This window comes from Myodes glareolus, chromosome 10 (assembly GCF_982192425.1).
Source record: "Myodes glareolus chromosome 10, mMyoGla1.1, whole genome shotgun sequence".
Lineage (NCBI taxonomy): Eukaryota > Metazoa > Chordata > Mammalia > Rodentia > Cricetidae > Myodes > Myodes glareolus.
Window position 1 is genome coordinate 5,733,710 of NC_142035.1, and position 17,735 is coordinate 5,751,444.

A 17,735-nucleotide genomic window follows, 5' to 3' on the forward strand; every position below is an offset into this window, starting at 1 on the left:
TTATTTTGGGCCCGCAACGGGCAGCACAGTTTGCTGTTTTCCTTGGCAGCTTCCGAAGGCTCTGGTTTTCCCCTGGAAGTCATAAAAATACTTGGAAATTTTAAAGTTTCCCCAGGCGCAGGCCCATGGAATTGGCTGTGTGGAAGTGGCCTGGTCCTGCCCTGTCCAGTGACTTTCAGGCTCCATCCGTTCAGCGAGGCTGGCTGGGGACTTGCCACCTGCTGCTTGCTTTGCAAACATTTTGTAGGCACACCCATACCTCCTTCTGGTCTCTATTTATTGCTCTTGTCCTGCCCTGTGCACCCCAGCCCCCACCTGCAGCTGGGACCCAAATGCAGGGATATTGTTGGTTGAGTTGTGAGCATGAGGCCGTCTCTGTTAGTTCGATCTCTTCGTCTGTAATTGGAACCGTGACGTCTGGGCTGTTCGAAGATCACTAACCTCTCTGAGAAGTTATAAAAGTGAGGGGCTCTTTCTAGACAGTGTGTGGGTAGGTATTACTAGCCCTGCCCTGTGGGTAAGTAGGCGACTTACAGTCGGCGCCTTTTCCTGGGTCACCATCCTCATCCTTACGGGGCTCCCAGAGGGCCTAGGTGGGCAGTTCCCACCCCAGAGGCCAAGGCTCCTCTCTCCCATGTCACACAGTTCAGCTTCAACTTGCTCATCCACCCTGATTTCGACATGACTTTCGAGAGCCACACCAAAGTTTCATTTTCTCTTTCTTCAGAAAGCTGGGTGGATGGAGCCAGATGGGTACTTGTTTCCGGGGTGGAAACAGACGGTGTCCTGCAGGTCTGAGAAGCCATTCTTCTCCTGTGAACTCCGTCACAGACTTGGCCACAGTACGGGAGCCGGTCACCCCAACCCTAAAGGTGCCCTGAGGTTGCTGTGATCATGGCAGAAGCTGCTGCTAACCTGAGCACAGGAGGTAAGCCAGGCATCTTTCTTCCCACCAGCCGCGGTGGCCCTGGGTGGGGTTTCTATGACTCCTTCTAGTTCTTTCCTTGGCCCAGACAGCAGCAGTCCTCTGAGGACATCAGAGCGCAGGAAGAGGGGCATCACAGGGAGCCAGCTTGCCTCAGGGATCCTGTGTCCCAGATCCTTTATCTTATGCTTTGGCCCTTGACCTGGTTCATAACAGCCCTTAGGCAAAAGTGGACGCTCTCACCTCATAGATGAGGTCACTAAGGCCTGTGACAGGCCTCAGGCTCTGAGCTGTGAGAGGGGACTTCATTTTGATAAGATTTGGCATTGATTCTGTGTTCATGCTCTTCTCCTGGGTGCAGGGCTGTGCTAGACCAGGCTATGGGGCTATGCTAGACCAGGCTATGGGGCTGTGCTAGACCAGGCTATGGGGCTGTGCTAGACCAGGCTATGGGGCTGTGCTAGACCAGGCTATGGGGCTGTGCTAGACCAGGCTATGGGGCTGTGCTAGACCAGGCTATGGGGCTGTGCTAGACCAGGCTATGGTGCAGGACTGTGCGAGGCAAGGCTGTGAGACTGTGGACAGGATTTACTTTGCTACTTTTCTTCATTGTTTTTAAACCTTTTTAAAAATTTGTTTATTTACTATATATACAGTGTTCTGCCTGCATTCCAGAAGAGAACACCACCAGATCTCATCTAGGTGGTTGTGAATCACCATGTGGTTGCTGAGAATTGAACTCAGAACCTCTGGAAGAGCAGTCAGTGCTCTTTAAACCCTGAGCCATCTCTCCAGACCCCAAAATTACCTCTTTCAATCCCTCACACTATGCTCAAAGTTGTTATGGGAGAGACTGGGCCAGGTGGCAGAATCAGGGCCAGGCAGAGAAGACCAGGAACTTACTCTTACCTGGAGCCTGTGACTTCCTAATGCTATCCTTGCCAGCCAGTCAGCTCCACCCAGTCCTTCCAGCTTGCTCTTTGGAAAAAGCTCTGCCTGCATGCCCTTAGGGGCCAGTGGTGAGAGGAAGGCAGGAGAGCCCACTGCAGGGCACAGGCCCCAGCAGAGAAAAGGTTTTGCCAAGACAAGGCAAAGTCAAGCTAGGAGTGGAAGCTCAGCCCAATAATCTCATCAGGGTTGGAGGGGGAGGCAGCTGAGGCAGGAGGATTGCTGTGAGTTCCAGGCCAGCCTGAAATTTTAGGGTAGACCTTGTCTCAAGAGGGAAAAAGAAAGGTAAAAGCAGGCACATGGGTAAGCAGGCAAACAGAAGGGGCCAGAGGAACATGAGGAACTTGGGTAGCCCTCGGGGTGGGGCACAGAGGTGGCTAACACGGAGGAGGCTAGCAGAGGAGGTTAGGTAGAGGGTACTGGAGGGAACCCTTCTGGAGTTGGTGGTCACCTGGGAGATTAATAATGCCATCAGGAAGATGGCATTGAGGCTGGGGTCGGGGAGAAAAAAGAAAGTGGTTGATATCTGAGCTGGATTTAGATTTTCAGGGCTCCTGATCCACCAGGCATGGGAAGGGAGACCCGTTTCTCATGTCTACTGGGCTCCTGGCCTGGGAATTCCCATATCATCTATGTGGGTACTAAACTGGAGAGAAAGGGGCTCTCTAGGCAATCTGGGACAGGCATTAGACACCATGGAGGGGCTTCTGGGCCAGGCTTGGCTCCAGACCTCTCTCTCTTGCTCCATCATCCGGAGCTGAGGGTTCCTTCCCTCCGGGGGTACCACACCAGCACACAGGAAAACCTGCACCACCTCTACCCTATGATCATCCGACCATCCAGCTGTGGGGCTAGGGCCCACTCTGACTAACACGCTTGCATCTGAGTGATGTCCTCAATGCTGTCTGCTTGGCTCAGGTCATGGGTGCCTCCTCTGCTCTGGGCTCTCAGATATTCCTTCCTCTGGAGCTTAGATGCTAGCCTCCCATGGGGACCGGGCTTCCCTCAGCTCTTCTCTCTGTTCCTTCCTGAGACAATCTGGAGCAAAGGATCCTAGAAGTACTAAGTGAAGTTGGTGGCTCTGTGAAGATTGGCCAGCTGGTAAAGAAGTGCCAAGCGCCCAAGAAAATACTCAACTCGATCCTTTACCGCCTGAAGAAGGAGGGCAAAGTATCCTCCACAGCTGCTGCAACCTGGTGCTTAGGTGGGAGCGCTTCTGCAGATGAGGTTCCCGCAGTCCCCGAGGACCCCACCGCTCAGCCAAGCCTCGGTAATCTGTCATTTAGGGGCAGAGTGGACACCCTCAAGAGCCATCTTGGCAATGGGCAAGTTCAGGTTCAGGCTTGGTTTCAAATCTGAGCTCTGCCCTCCTCTGTCTCTTGATTCCTTCTGGTCAGTGGAGCTAATGCAGAGCCTAGGGCCTGCACACAGTAGGTGTACAATAGACAGCAGAGACAGTAAAGACACAGTCCAGGCAAAAGTCACAGCGACAGTGAGTAGGGAGGTAGGGATTCACTCAGAGTCCTCGGGTGACTTTGACAGTCACTGAGCAGAGGGCCCACAGTTCCAAATGCTGATACTGTACCCAAGGCCACCTTGCCTTCAGTAACTCCCACAGCTGGAGACAAAAGGAAGCAGCCTCAAGACCCCACCCTTCGGCAGCCAGCGGCTGTGACCCAAGCAGACGGGCAACCCTGGGACCCCTAAAGTACTGTCCCCTAGTTTTCCGGTGGAAGTATTCCCGGGACTCAGTGGAGCAGAGTGTCTCCTGCCCCCAATGGACACATCTTTCGTCGTCCAGCCCCAAGATGTAGGCACAGCTCCAGAGAGTCCTGGCCTTCAGCTCAGTGTACACCATAGGCCTCCCCAAACCATTCTAAGGGGCACAAGGGGAATTTGGGGTCACATCCACCACAGCGGCTCCACAAGCATCTCAGAGGCCAGACTCACTGTTAGAAGCCAAAGGCTCTAAATGGCCAAGAAGTGGTTTCTCCTCCAGGTGCTGATATGCCTGAGCCAGCCACTAGGGTGAGAGCCTCATTCACGTATCTGGTCTCCAGATGACCACTGTATCACCATGTGCCTCTGACAAAACAGGACTATGCCCCTGGGCTTCATACGTGTCCCAGACTACAGCCAACGGGTGGTGGACCCTTGCAAGCCCAGGGCCCTCGCCCTACTAACGCCTGCCTATTACCTTTGCAGAGGATAGAATCTTCAGATTCCTGGAGGCCAATGGACCTTGCAGGGCCCTGCATATCGCCAAGGCTCTGGGCATGAATACGGCCAAAGAGGTGAACCCAGACCTGTACAAGATGAGAAGCAGGCACCTTCTGAGCTATAACGGGCAGGCATGGATGATCTATGACTCCAGTCAGAAAGGTCAACGGCTAGGTATAAGAGGTCAAACTTGGTTGGGGGGGGTCAGGGGTCACGGGTGGATGGTCTAGGGACAGGTTGGAGAGTTCAAAGTTCAGGTCAGAAAGGTTAAGGATCAAGACCGGATCATCTGGGGTCAGGTTGAAAATGTCAAGGGTAAGGATTAGATGGTTTAGGGTCAGATTGTTTCGTTTTGCTTTTAGATGTATGTCTTTTATTTTACGTGTTATGAGTGTTTGCCTGCATGTACGTATACTCACCACATGCATGAAGTGCCTGCAGAGGCCAGAAGAGGAAACTGGATCTCCTGGCTGGATTTGGAGTGGCAGATGGTTGTGAGCTGCCATGTGGGTACGGAGTGCTGCACCCTCTGGGAGAGCAGCCAATGCTCTAACCACTTGGCAATCTCTCCCTTAGGGTCAGATTTTATTGATACTCTTTTGGGAGGTGTTTCAGGAGGCAGAGATGGTTGCAGGCTTAAGGAGGGAAGGCCACCCAGCTGTTGGCCTTGGCAGGCGTAGGCCTGCCTGCCTCACTCCCGGTACCCATAGGGCTTCCGGCTACTGGGGGAAGAGTGACAGCGAGGATGGCACCTGGATTTAAAGCACGGGGACACCTGGTTAATAAAGTCAACGGGACCCAAAACATATGAGGTTTCTTCTAGTCACTGCTGAGGGGATAGGAGCCTGGAGTTCAGTGGAGATGGCTCTGCGGGGTTCTGAAGGGTGCAGATGCAGAAAGTCTAGAGGGAGGGACACAGGGTCAGCCTGGATTTGGGAACGACTCTCTGTGGGCTCTTCACCCAGGTATGACAATGCATGGCTCTTAGCCCAGCACTAAGGAGGCAGAGGGAAGAGAGTTATGAGTTCAAGGCTAGTCTGAGCTACAATAAATAAATAAGAATAAAACCATACAAAACCCAATTGATAACTAAGTGAATAAAGTGGTTAGTGTTTGCTGGGCTGGGCTGAACTGGGCTGGGCTGGGCTGGTGGAAGCCTGGAGGCCCCCAGCAACCCTTCCGTAGGTAGAGTGGTGATGATTCTGAGCCCTACTGCTCTCAGGGACCCCCAGAATGTTCTTTTTAAATGTTTTTTTTTTCTTGAGAAGATAGTCTTACTATGTAACCCAGGCTATCCTGGAACTCACCATGTAGACTAAGCTGGCCTCAGACCCACAGAGGTATGCTTACCAAATTCTGGGATTAAATGGCAAAATGTCTTTTAAAGCCAGATGAAGAAATGCATATCTAAAATGTCCCAAGTGTGCTTGTCTTTACATAAACATGGATAGAGAATATAGTTTATTTTTTTTCTTTCTTTGATGAGACAATTCCGTGCACCTGAAATGCCCTTGAGCTCCTGACCTTCCTGCTTCCATCTCCCAAGTGCTGGGGTTACAGGTGTCTGTCACCATGCTTGGCTACTTTCATTTATGAAGGGAGGAATTCGGAGAGGCTCACAATCCTCCCACCTGAGCAGACATGCGGAGCACACAGAACTGGACTCTGGCTGGGCTTGACTGGTGTGGGCCTGTCTCTCTCTCTTATCTGGTTCTCAGCTATTGGAAGAAGAGTGAAGCATAGGTGGCAGCCGGATTTTAAACACAGGGACATATCTAAGTCTTTAATAATGTCACCAGAACCCAACAAGTCACATGAGGCCGCTTCCGGCCATTGCTGAATTGAGTGGAGCCTGGGGCTCAGCACCGAGGGCTCTGGAGGGCTCTGGTAGCAGGGGCAGGACAGGGAGAGAATGGGAGTATCCATCGTCCTCCCAGTGAGCCACTGTGGCTAGGACACACAGGTAAGGCACCAGTTTCAGCGATTTCAGGAGAGGGTCCGTCTGAGGTACCACGGTGTCCATCAAGCACAGGGAAGGAAGGCTGTGGCCAGCTCCAGGTAGCTCCTGAGTCTTACGTTGCACCCTCTTTCTTGGGCCCCCAGGATGGGGTCTGGACTCGAAGGTTAGTGCTGTTGATACAAGAGCCCCTATATCCTTGAAACAAAGGAACTCAATGGAATATCATTCTCTAGTTGATTCTGGAATGAGACAAGAGCGCGCTGCGATCATTTACCAGCAGAATCCCATCAACATGATCTGCCAACAAGGAGCCAACAACCATATCTCCATCTCTGAGTCAGAAGCCATCCAGATCGGGCATGGGAACACCATGCTGCGGCAGATAGCCTGTACTCAGAGAGGTAAGAGGAGGGGTCTGGCTGGGGCACCTGTTGTGTCCAAGACAGGGAAGAAAGTGAGGAAGGAGTACAGGGCCTCAGGCCTGGCTCTTCTCAGAAGCCTGGAGCACACCTCACCTGGAATCCCTTTGTTTTCCTTCTGTGTGTGAGAGAGAACAATCCAGCTCCCCCCTCCCTCGCTCTCAGCAGGACGGGGTGGGAGGGGAACTGCCATTCTCTCTCTCAAATAGCTGCCATGAAAAGATGGGATCCTTGTGCACTCGCTGGCTTCCTCTCTCTCTCTCTCTCTCTCTCTCTCTCTCTCTCTCTCTCTCTCTGTGCGTGTGTGTGTGTGTGTGTGTGTGTTTACTGAAGTCTACTCAGAATCAGAGAAGGACAGCAGGTGTCCTGTTCTGTCACTCCCAACCTTACTCCCCCCAGAGAGGTGCCACACAGAACCTGGAGCCAGCCTTGCAGCCAGTAAGCCCCAGCGACCCCGTCTGTGTCACCCAGCATGAGGGGTGCAGGTCCACGTGCCCACGCCTGGCTTACTATGTGGCTGCTCAGATCCACACTCAGGTCCTATGTTTGCACAGCAACGCTTTTACCTACGACCCCCCAGCCTTAGCATCCTGGTTTTGATGAAGGTTGGAGCTGTCCGGCGAATGTTTCCTCTGTAATAGGCTTTGTGTCTTAGAGGGTGTGGGGCCACGAACGAGAGCATCAGCTCCCAATCTAGATTCTCTCTATGCACCAATCCTTGGGAGAAGTCTGCACTGCCCTAGGCCTCAGTTTCCCCTGCCATGACTCTCCTGGTTCTGACAGCCATTCTGTCTATTTTACTTACGATGGGGAGTAGTTCACCATATTTTTTTTAACTCAAATGTGTTTAAAAGCTTTTGCCTTTCTTTAATTTGAAAACCATAACAATGAGTCTGAAGTTGTGCACCAGGAGTAAAAAACGAGGGTGAAGGCCCGAACTGTCTTGTCAAGAGGCATGGAAGACTCATTCCCACACAGGGGACTTTCTTTTGATGGGGGTCAAAGGTTGTGCAGAGCCAGGAGGCAGGTGACATGTGCTCCCTGGATCTGCAAGAACCCCAACAGTACCCTGAGCCCAGCTGCCAACCACCCAGCTCCAGCTGCCTCCGGGTTCCCCAGCCTCGAGACAGAACAATCTGGAATTAGTCTCTAGCAAATTCAATGTTCTGCCCTTCCCAGGTCCCAGCCCCCAGCATCCTCTCCTGCTACCCGCTCCAGATGACCCCTCTTCTCAGAACACCCCACCTGGTGCCTGGGGAGCTCAGCACATCCACATGGAGAAGTCCTTGCTCCGCCGTGTGCAGCTGGGTCACGGCAATGAGATGAGCCTCCCGAGGGACCCGGTGCAGCACCCTGCAGAGGAACACCCTGCTGGTAGCTTTACTGGCAGTCCCCCAGGTAGCATGGCCTCCCCCACCCTACATACCCAGAAAGGACCTGAAGCCAGTCTCTGTGAGAAGAGAAGCATGATGGGAAATTCATTCCACCCCGACCCATGGGAGGGGTACCGCTGAACAGCGTGTTGAACTTTGTGGTCTGGCCCTAGGGTTCCCCAGTCTCCCAGCAGCACCAATGAGCAGCAAACCTCAGTCACCACTGCGGAGAGGAGGCTGAGAGGGAGGAAGCAAGGTCACGGTGGGGGCGGGCAGGCTAAATCCTGCGTGGTGGCCTGAGGAAGGGGAGGGGAGGCCATCAGTGTAGGTGGCACAGTGACCAGAGGACCTGGCCAGAGGCCTGCCGAGATGATCAGCGGTCGGGACCAACAGAGCGACAGAGGAGTGTCTCCATAGAGAACTGGTCCGTGAAGCAGGGCGCGGCAGCGGGGGCAGCAAAGAGCTCTGCCTTGGTGACAGTTTGTGAGAGTGAAGGGAGTCTAGAGTAGGAGATGAGGAAGCTGAGCACGGGCGTTTCCTGACTTTTGAGTGTAAAAGTGAAGAGGAGATGTCAGGGTCCAGTAGATGCTGAGGTGAGCCCAGGAAAGAAATGAACCACAGTGGGACAGCATGTCCTTGATGGCCACCTGGGAACTGGCCGCAGACAAGAAGGAGGGTTCTGGAGGCCTAGAAGATGCCGAGACCGGAGTGGTTTTGCTGAGCTCAGGGATGAGGCAGGGGCGGGGTGGAGGGGGCAGTTGCAGGCCACTGAGGATGTGTGCCAGGACGTGGAGGTGGTGGCTAGGCAAAGGTTATGAACCAGGTCGGCAAGATCACTGGTGAGAGCAGCCAGGTCCCTGTGCAATTCTCCCTTCTTTCGCTTTCTCTCTTTGGTTTGCTTGCAGTCTCGGCTACCTCTGCTGACGCAGGAACTTCCTTCCACATGCAAACACCCGAGCCAGGCCCTCACCCTGAGGGGGGCACCGCCCAGAAAGTCCACATCAAATCCTCCTGGCTGGAGGATGCCACCATCGGCAACAGCAACAAGATGACCATCCGCATTGCTTCACAGGGTGGAGCTGGGGAGTCTGGAAACAGCGAGGAGCCAAAGGGAGACACAGGTGAGCCTGGGCACAGGAGGAGTCTGCCTGAGTGCCCACTTCCCACACTCATCCTGCAATCAGCCATCAGGCAATGGCCTGCAGCAGACAGTGGTCTGGGACTCAGCGAGCGGACCAAAAGCCAGCATGCAGCTCCGGGCTTCAGGGAGGATGCAGGCATTTATACCAAGGTGATGCGGAGCCGCAGAAGGGTTTTGGGCAGGACAGAAGCAGAGAATTCAGGAATTTGGAGTAAGAGAATCATACATAACCAGTCCCATGGATGACTGGATATCAAGTGGAGCCTCCCCACCCCCAGTCCCAGTGGTGGAATGCCGTACGGTTCACACAGTGAGAACAGACCATAGCTGTGGGCCACAGTCAGGAGTCCTCCAGGCCCAGGCGAGGAGCCCTTTAGGATGGGTAAGTCATGGCTGCTCCCAGAGAGGAGAGGCGTAAGTCCTGCAGTCAGGAGGCTTTGTGAGAGAGCTGAGACAGGGAAGCAGCAGGGACAGAGGCGTGGAGAAGGCACAGGCAAGCGACCTGCCAACAAACACAGTCCTGGGGAGGAGCTTGCAGGTGTAGAGATGGCAGGTGCCAAGGTCCTGAGGTGGGAAGTGGGAGCAGCACAAGGGACAGTCGTCAGGGAAACAGAAGGACTGACACCCAGGAGCCCAAAGCCTTAGTGGGTGCCTGCTGGGTCTCTCAGAGCCTGAAGGTGTGAGCAAAGTTGTCTTATTTGAGATAAACTGAGGAGACCTGGAGAATGTGGACAGAGGCATGGGATGTAGTCTCTAAATGTCCCTGGGCCAGCGAGGTGGCTCAATGGGTAAAGGCATTTGCTGCCAAGTCTGATGCCCAGGACCCACACGGTTGAAGGAGAGAACCAATTTCTGCTCATTGTCATCTGACCCACTCACATCCCCACACATACACTAAATTAATTAACTAATTAAATGTGGGGAGTGGGGAAGCTTAAGTCTCCCTGTGTTGCAAGGATCAGCTTGTTCGTCCCGGCTGCTCAGACCCGAAATAATCACACAGAAACTGTATTAATTAAATCCCTGCTTGGCCTATTAGCTCTAACTTCTTATTGGCTAACTCTTACATATTAATTTAACCCATCTCTATTAATCTGTATATCACCACGAGGTCGTGGCCTACCAGCAAAGTTTCAGCACATCAATCTTCGGCGGCAGATCCATGGCCATCCCCCTAACTCTGTCCTTCTTTCTCCCAGCATTCAGTCCAGTCCTCCCCACCTACCTGAATTCTGCCCTATCAATAGGCCAAGGCAGTTTTATTAATGGTAATCACAGCACACAGAGTAGACTCCCACATCATCCCTGAGTACCATTTGGGAACAAAACCAAGGAGCACATGGGCGATGCAGAAACCCACCACAACAGTTGTGAGCATACTCTCCAGAGGAGCCCACAGGATGCCTACAACCCCTGAGACCTCACTTGCCCCTTCACTGTCTGTTTCTCGCCTTCCTCCAGACTCGAGTTCTAAAGCCTCACCATACGGAAGCTGCTCCCACACCCCCAGCAGCTCCACACTGCTCGCTCCTGAGCTGAGAACCATGACTCTGGGAGACAGCAGCCCCCAGACCACAGAACCTGTGCTTACGGAGGAGGAGGACGGAGCCCCCGATACAGAGGATCGTAAGACTCAGGAATGAGGTAAGAGCAGAGGAGTGGAGAAGGCACGGTCAAGTGTCCTTTGAGGGACTTCTTGTAGCCACACACAGGGCTCAGACTAGATTGTGTGTGTGTGTGATTTGGATGGGATACCCTCCCTGAAAAGGCCCAAGTATTGACAGCTTGGTCCGGGACTGGGACTATGAAGTGGCAGGATTCTGGGGGCCCTGAGATCACCCACACACCAGTCTCTAGAAGGATTTGCTGCTGATGACATCATTGGGATGGAGTAGAGACTTTGGGAGAATGAAGGAAAGGAGACAGTCAAGACATCAGGGTCTCATGTAGTTCAGACTGGCTTTGAGTCACTATGTAGCCAAGGATGACCCTGAACTTCTGATCTGTTGACCTCCACTTCCTGAGAGCGGGTGGGTACCACCACGTCCAGTTCATGGGATGCTAAGGACGGAATTCCGGTCATGCTACACAAGTGTTCACCAGCCCAGCAGCAGCCCTAGCCTGGGCCATGCCTCCTCTAGTCTCTCTATTTATCTCTTTTCCTGCCTGCCCTAAGGTGATCACCCCTCCTCTGCCATGCCTTCTGCCTTTCCACAGGCCAGAAAGCAATGGAGTCATGGGACCCTGAGCTGACACCTCTGCCACTATGAGCCAAACCAGCCTTTCCTGCCTCAAGATCAATCATATGAGCCAGTTCGACCAGTCCTGGGTGTTCACCAGAAGAGACAAGTCAACACAGCACACAGATAGCTGCACATTCCTGTTGACTGTGTTCTGTCTACAGCAGCTGGAAATGAAACCAACCTTGCTGTCATCAATAGAGGGTGGATTAAGGAAATTCAGAGTATGCATACAGCCATATAAAATAATGAGGCTGTGTCATTTGCTGGAAAGTGAATGCAACCAGAGATCACCATGCTAAGTGAATGAAGCCATCTCATGTAATCGGAAGTCTGTGTGTCTCACAGCCACTCTCAAATAAACACTCAGAGGTTTATACTAATTAGAAATGCTTGTCCAATAACTTGGGCTTATTACTAACTAGCTCTTACATTTTAAGCTAACCCATATTTCTATTTGTGCTCTGCCACATGGCAGTACTTTTATTAGCATGGCACATTCACCACCTGCTCCCTCTGTGTCTGACTGGCGACTCCTGATTCTGTCCTTCTTCTTCCTATCATCCTTAGTTTGGTCACCCAACCTATACTTCCTGACTGGAATCAGCGTTTTACTAAACCAATTCAAGTGCCAAATCTTTACAGTGTACAAGAGGATTTTCCAAAAGCAATCCCAGGGGAAAAAATAACATGTTTCTTTCATTTCTGGCTCCTAGATTTTGCATAGATTTGTAGAACCACACAGGTGGATGGGACATCAAAGTAGAGGTAAAGGCACCCAGAGGATGAAAGGGACACAGAAGAGGACAGCGGAAACGGGGGTGGGAGCAGGACTGTGTGTGTGTACAAAAGTCTACCTCTGAAACCCAGTACCATGAACAGTGCATAAATGCCCCAGATAAAAAGAAAATGTAAAATCAGCACATCCTACAGCCAGTGTTTTCCTTGACTAAAGAGCATCTAAGTCACTCAGAAAACTGAGTTAAAGACCTAAGCCCGGGGCAGGTGAGATGGCTCAGCCCGAGAGACTCGCAGCCAAGTCTCAAGGCTCAGGCTGGAATTCCAAGAACCAGAAAGGAGAAAACAGAGTTGTTCAAGCTGTCCTCTGACCTCCGGAGGTATGCCTGGGGCACAGTGCCCCACAATCCCCTCCCAGCAAAAGTAAATAAAAAATGTAAAACTCCTTTTTAAATTAGGAGAGATGACTCAGTGGTTAAGAGCCCTTGCTGCTCTTGTAGACAACCTGAGTTTGGTTCCTAGCACACACAACAGCTGAGTCACAATGGCTTGTGACTCCAGTTCCAGGGGATCCAAAGCCCTCTTCTGCCCTCCACAGGCACCTGGATACATGTGCATGTACACAGAGAGACATAAACAAAAAGTAAAATAAATGTTTCATGTATGTGTGCATGCATGCATGTATGTATGTATATATGTATACCAGAGATAATGCACACCCTTAATCCCAGCACCTGGAAGGCAGAGGCAGGTACATCTCTATGAGTTCAAGGCCAGGCAGGCCTTCACAGCAATTTCCAGGCCCGGCAGGGCTGTGTAGAAAGACTGTGTCTCAAAAGAGAAGGAGAAGGAAGAGGAAAATAAATATTTTCCTTAAAATTTTGTAAATATTTGTTTGGATTAAGTCAGACCTAAAGGGCACATATTGTTTGTTTGTCTGTCTGCTCATCTGTCTGGGATAGGATCTTATATGTCCCATGCTGGTCTTGAACTCCCTATGTAGCCAAGCATGCCTTTGAACTTCTGATTCTCCTGCCTTCACCTTCCAATACTGGTGTTACAGGCATGCACTACCATGTTCAGTGTACCTAGTTCTGGGAATGAAGCCCAGGATTTCATGCATCTCAGGACAACGCTCTGCCAGCTTGATCACCCTGCAGGTCATTTTCCTCCTCTTAGTTACATCTCTTGGGTACTTGTTCCCATCCACTCAGCTGATCCAATGTCTCAGAGCACCTTTACTGCAATTTCCTCTGAGTTCTATTCCAGAACAGCTTCAAGACTGTTGGCTGAGATGATCCAGCCTCACAGATTATTCCAGTCAGAACTCGACCATAATCCTAAATTTTCTATGGGTTCCCATAAGATTATCAGTGCTCCCAATCAGTAGGAAGTAGCCTAGAAAATTATGCCCATATTCCCAAAAAATGGATTATGAATGTTTGTCTTTGTTTAGTGTGTTGGCTACAAGCTGTTATGGATAATGGTCAGGAGAAAAGGTAAACATAGGAGATTAGACTCAAGGTTCTTGTTTTGAAAGAAGAAAGGGAGACATGTATGATAGGATGAAAGGGGAGATTATAGAATTTACTCTGAAAGAAAAAAGGGAGGACATAGATATGATCTTGTTTTAAAAAGAAAAAAAGGCCAGGTGGTGGTGGCACACGCCTTTAATCCCAGTATTAGGGAGGCAGAGGCAGGTGGATGTCTGTGAATTCAGGCTCAGCCTGGTTTACAGAGCGAGTTCCAGGACAGGCTCCATAGCTACAGAGAAACCCTGTCTCAAAAAAACAAAGAAAAAGGAGGGAATATAGACAGGATAGGATAAAAGGGGAGATTATTGAATTTACTCTGGAAAGAAAAAGGGAGGACATAGATATAAGATAAAAAGGTAGATTATTGAATTTACTTTTAAAAAGCAACTACTAGTTTTAAATGTTTTACACTGGATTGGACTTTTGTATATTGTATACAAATTTTGTATATTGATACAAATTTGAGGTTATTTGTTAAAACATACTGTATATACATTTCTAATCTTGTTCAAGGTATTGTACCTGTACAACTCATTTAACAATGTAATGCAAATTTCTAGTCCTTGAAAATTATTATTACCAACTGTTTACAATAATAAGAAAATATAGGTTAGTAGTTAATTACCCAGTATAATCAAATTTGTAGTCATATTAGATATGTTTTCAAGGTCAGATCTATATTAGATAGATAAGCCATCTCATATCCAGAGATCTACAGAATATGGCATTTAAGACGTTTTAATAGCCTAGGTTCATCTTTTTTATGACAATGAGACACATTTGCTCCTGGCAGCACCGATCTACTTCAGAGAAGATAATGGACATCGAAGAAACTCCACATGGGGTTTACTGTCTTTGTGGCTAAAAAGGCTGGAAGGGGAGCAGCAGATCACAGCCCTGACAGAGACCACACCTTAGTTTCACTTCACTAGACTGGGACAGAGCTGAGCAAGCAGGTCTCATGAAAACCACAACTTATGGGTCACCATCAGCAAGCACCCCCCACAAGTCCTTCTGCTGGCTCAGCAGATGCCCCCCAGACTTCTACAGGCTAACGATAGCTTTCCCTAACCTGCTGCTGTAAGTTCCCTAACCACTAGGCCCTTCCACCAATCAGCTCCCACAGTAATCTTTGCTCCACCAATCAGCTCCATACTAATCTTTCCTTCATGAATCAACCCCAGATTAATCCCTCCTCTACAAAATTCCCCTAAGTCTGCTGAAAAGGAACTTCTAGGCTACTATGGGGGTGACTCTTTTGCCACCCCAATGTTGGAATCAATAAAATGCTCTTGCTATTGCATACGTGGTTGTTGGTTTTCTTTGGGGGCTTTTCTTGGACCCTAACAGTGGCAAAAGTAAGCCACTGGGCAGGAAAATGCACCTGCTTCAACTGTCCTAATTAGACAAGCAGGATACAAAATATCCTGCTTCACAGAAGTCTGTCAGATATACTAGGCCCATAGGCCGAAAATGGATGTCCCAACATTGCAGAGGAACTTGGGGTGACTGTCCAGGCAGCCAGATGTTTCTGTCATAACTCACATTTTTTGGAAGTCACCTGTTTGCACTTCCTGCTTACTCAGTTAATATTATTTTCTTCTTGGGTCTCTCAGGGAGTTAAAGACTAGATAGATTATAGTTATTGTTTATCTTGATTACCTAACACAGAAATCAGGTTATGATAGAAAGTAAATTAAGTACAAGACTTTGGACTCACCAAGATAGGATAGATATGGAGTATTTTCTCTGAATTTGTCAAATACAAATGGACTAGACATTGTTGAGGTATTTATTGCCTTATATATTGTATGTATTTATTATACTTATTGTATATAGCTTTTCTTATATTGGTTGTGGCTTTCTTTTTTATTTTAGACAGAAAGGGGAAAGGTAGTAGCATTTCACTTGTATTTTAATAAATAAAACTTGCCTGAGGATCAGAAAAGCAAAACAGCCCCACTGGTCAGCCTTATAGACCAGGCAGTAATAACACACCTTTAATCCCAGTAGCCACATTAGTTAGCCACAGAAACCAGGCGGTGCAGGCCTTTAATGCCAGTGGTACACTCCTGCAATCCCAGCCCTAGAGAGGATGATAAGACGGGAGGAGCCAGCTCACAGACACAGTCTCATTCTGAGATTCTTGAAGGCAGGATCGCCATTTCAGACTGAAGTCAAGGTAAGAGTCAGTGGCTGGCTGCTTTGCTTTTTGGATCTTCAGGTTGAATACCAGTTTCTCTCTCTGAGTTTTTATTCTTCACGCTTCACATGGTTGCAATGGATCATGGGAGTGAAACCCAGAGCGACGGCACCTGGGCCCCAGAGCCATGCTGGGCTGCAGCACGGATAATAAAAACCCAGAGACAGATATTGGGGTTCAAGCTGAAGATCAGAAAAGCAAAGCAGCCAGCCACTAGAGAAACCTTTAACCTCTACCAAATCTTCAGACCAAAAGGGTGAGACGCTGTCTCCACGAATCCTCAGACTCCACACTCCACTGATTTCCTGTCCCTTCCCCCTTTACAATCCTCTCTCTGCCCAGCCATATCACTATCTCCACCTGGAATTAAAGGTGTGTGGCTCCCAAACACTGGGATTAAACATGTGAAACACCACCACCTGAATATGTTTCTGGAGGGTTCTCACGTAGCCCAGGATAACCTTGAACTCACTGAGATCCCTCTGCCTCTGTCTCCAGAGTCCTTGGATTAAGGGTGTGAGCCACCACTCCCTGGTCTTTTTGGCTGACTAGTGTGACTGCTTTGCCCTCTGATCTTCAAGCAAGTTTTACTTAGTAAAACACAAATAATATACCACTGTCCCGGGCAGCTGAGGACTCTAGATTCTGGTCTCTGAGGACAGGTGAGGGAGGAAGTCTGGGATGAGAATTTACTACTCTGTGTGCATGAAGCTCAGCATAAGGCAACAGAGATGGGGGGGCGTGGCACTTTGGGATGAAAGGAAGCCCAATGCACAGGAAATGAAGCTGGAAAACTGGTGTGGGAAAGGAGTCAGGGCCAGGTCGTTTGCACAAGTCTTAGCCGACAGGACAGGCAAATGCGTTCCCTTTCAGCTGGGCAGTGAGACTGCTCGATGTCACCTGGGACCCTGTGAAATGGCCCAGCCTTCTTGATCACAGTGCTGTGCTGCAGTCTCTAGAGCATGTTTCCTTGGGATATTCCATTGTCAATGCAACCCACGAACAGGGGCTGCTGACTCTCCCAGGCCTCTTTCACTACAGCACCCTGAAAGCCAGAGGCAGATCTCAGAGTCATCCTGAGGGCCATGGTTAAACAGGCCCGGTGTCGGTGGGGAAGAAACGGTGGACCGTGAGTCTGCCTAAGCAGAGTCCTTGCTGCCCGGCACGGTTTCCCCCTCTGCGATTAATTTGTCATAAATGCGCTGACAAAGCGCTGGGCGGCTAATGGAAGCTGGAGGTGAAGGCCAAAGTCATCTCTCAGGGGAGGAAATTAGCGAGGCTCCATTAAAAGCAAGAAGTGATTGAGTCAGCCCGTCCACCACCCTTAGTTCTTCGGCCCATCTGCTGCCCTCCCCGGTCCCCTCCGCTTCAGGGTGAGGAGTGAACTTGGCCTTTGGGTAGAGATGGGAAGATGGTTGATCCACTCACCCTGAAATCGCTTCACATTCCAGTTGCTCAAGGAGCTCGTCACCCATGTTTTCAGCAGAGCGGCAGCTAACACTGGCAGCTGAGGCTAGGAAAGGGGACCAGGACCACGTTGACTTTGCAGAACAGAAGCTTCGTTTGCTCAGGTGTCAACAAAAAGCTGAATGGATGCAAGCGAGCACCCCAGAGATCATAGGATAGCGCACTTTAGGAATGGTGTGTCCAGGCTCGCAAGCTGTGTGTTCAGCCTTTGTCCTCTACATCAACAGCCTACAGAGACTGAAGTAGAAAAATACCGGGAAAGTGTCCCACCGAGGATTCTGATTGGTTGGGAACATGCTTATCCTTGACCCAATCAGAGTACAGAACAATGAAAGGTTAGAATGGAGCCAAATTCACTCCCTGCGTGTACGAGGTGAAGTTTCCTTGCAAGGGGTGTCCAGGAAAGAGGGAAACCACTGTAGACTGGAAGAAACCAGAGCCCATTCCAGCCACAGCTGAGGATGCTTCTAGAAACTCTCAGAAGACAAGACCTTCTTAAAGGAAAGGGAAAAAAAAATCTTCATTTGAAAGCAGTGGGGAAGTGGAGACACTCTAAGGAGTGGCAG

The 17,735-nt window shown here is 50.1% G+C and overlaps 2 protein-coding genes across 2 annotated transcripts; both read left to right on the top strand.

Annotated features, from left to right (window-relative positions):
* The first annotated feature begins 296 nt into the window (after positions 1-296).
* On the top strand, positions 297-6,280 carry LOC125404959 (Z-DNA-binding protein 1). Its single transcript, XM_085696949.2, is given in 6 exon segments — positions 297-490; positions 728-928; positions 2,907-3,143; positions 4,079-4,267; positions 5,366-5,440; positions 5,443-6,280. Coding segments are annotated over 5 exon segments (552 nt in total). The 5' UTR covers positions 297-490; positions 728-894; the 3' UTR covers positions 5,460-6,280.
* Positions 6,281-7,877: 1,597 nt separating this feature from the next.
* On the top strand, positions 7,878-11,616 carry LOC146892716 (Z-DNA-binding protein 1-like). The gene is made up of 4 exons (XM_085696948.2): positions 7,878-8,269; positions 8,751-8,966; positions 10,448-10,630; positions 11,204-11,616. The coding sequence occupies exons 2-3, from the start codon at positions 8,789-8,791 to the stop codon at positions 10,627-10,629; spliced, it is 360 nt and encodes a 119-aa protein (XP_085553074.1). The 5' UTR covers positions 7,878-8,269; positions 8,751-8,788; the 3' UTR covers position 10,630; positions 11,204-11,616.
* The last annotated feature ends 6,119 nt before the right edge of the window (positions 11,617-17,735 follow it).

Bases quoted from the DNA above. Each gene is read 5' to 3' on its own strand.
- LOC146892716 (XM_085696948.2), top strand. From the start codon at position 8,789: ATGCAAACACCCGAGCCAGGCCCTCACCCTGAGGGGGGCACCGCCCAG. The intron at 8,967-10,447 runs GTGAGCCTGGGC...GCCTTCCTCCAG, and splicing joins GGAGCCAAAGGGAGACACAG to ACTCGAGTTCTAAAGCCTCA.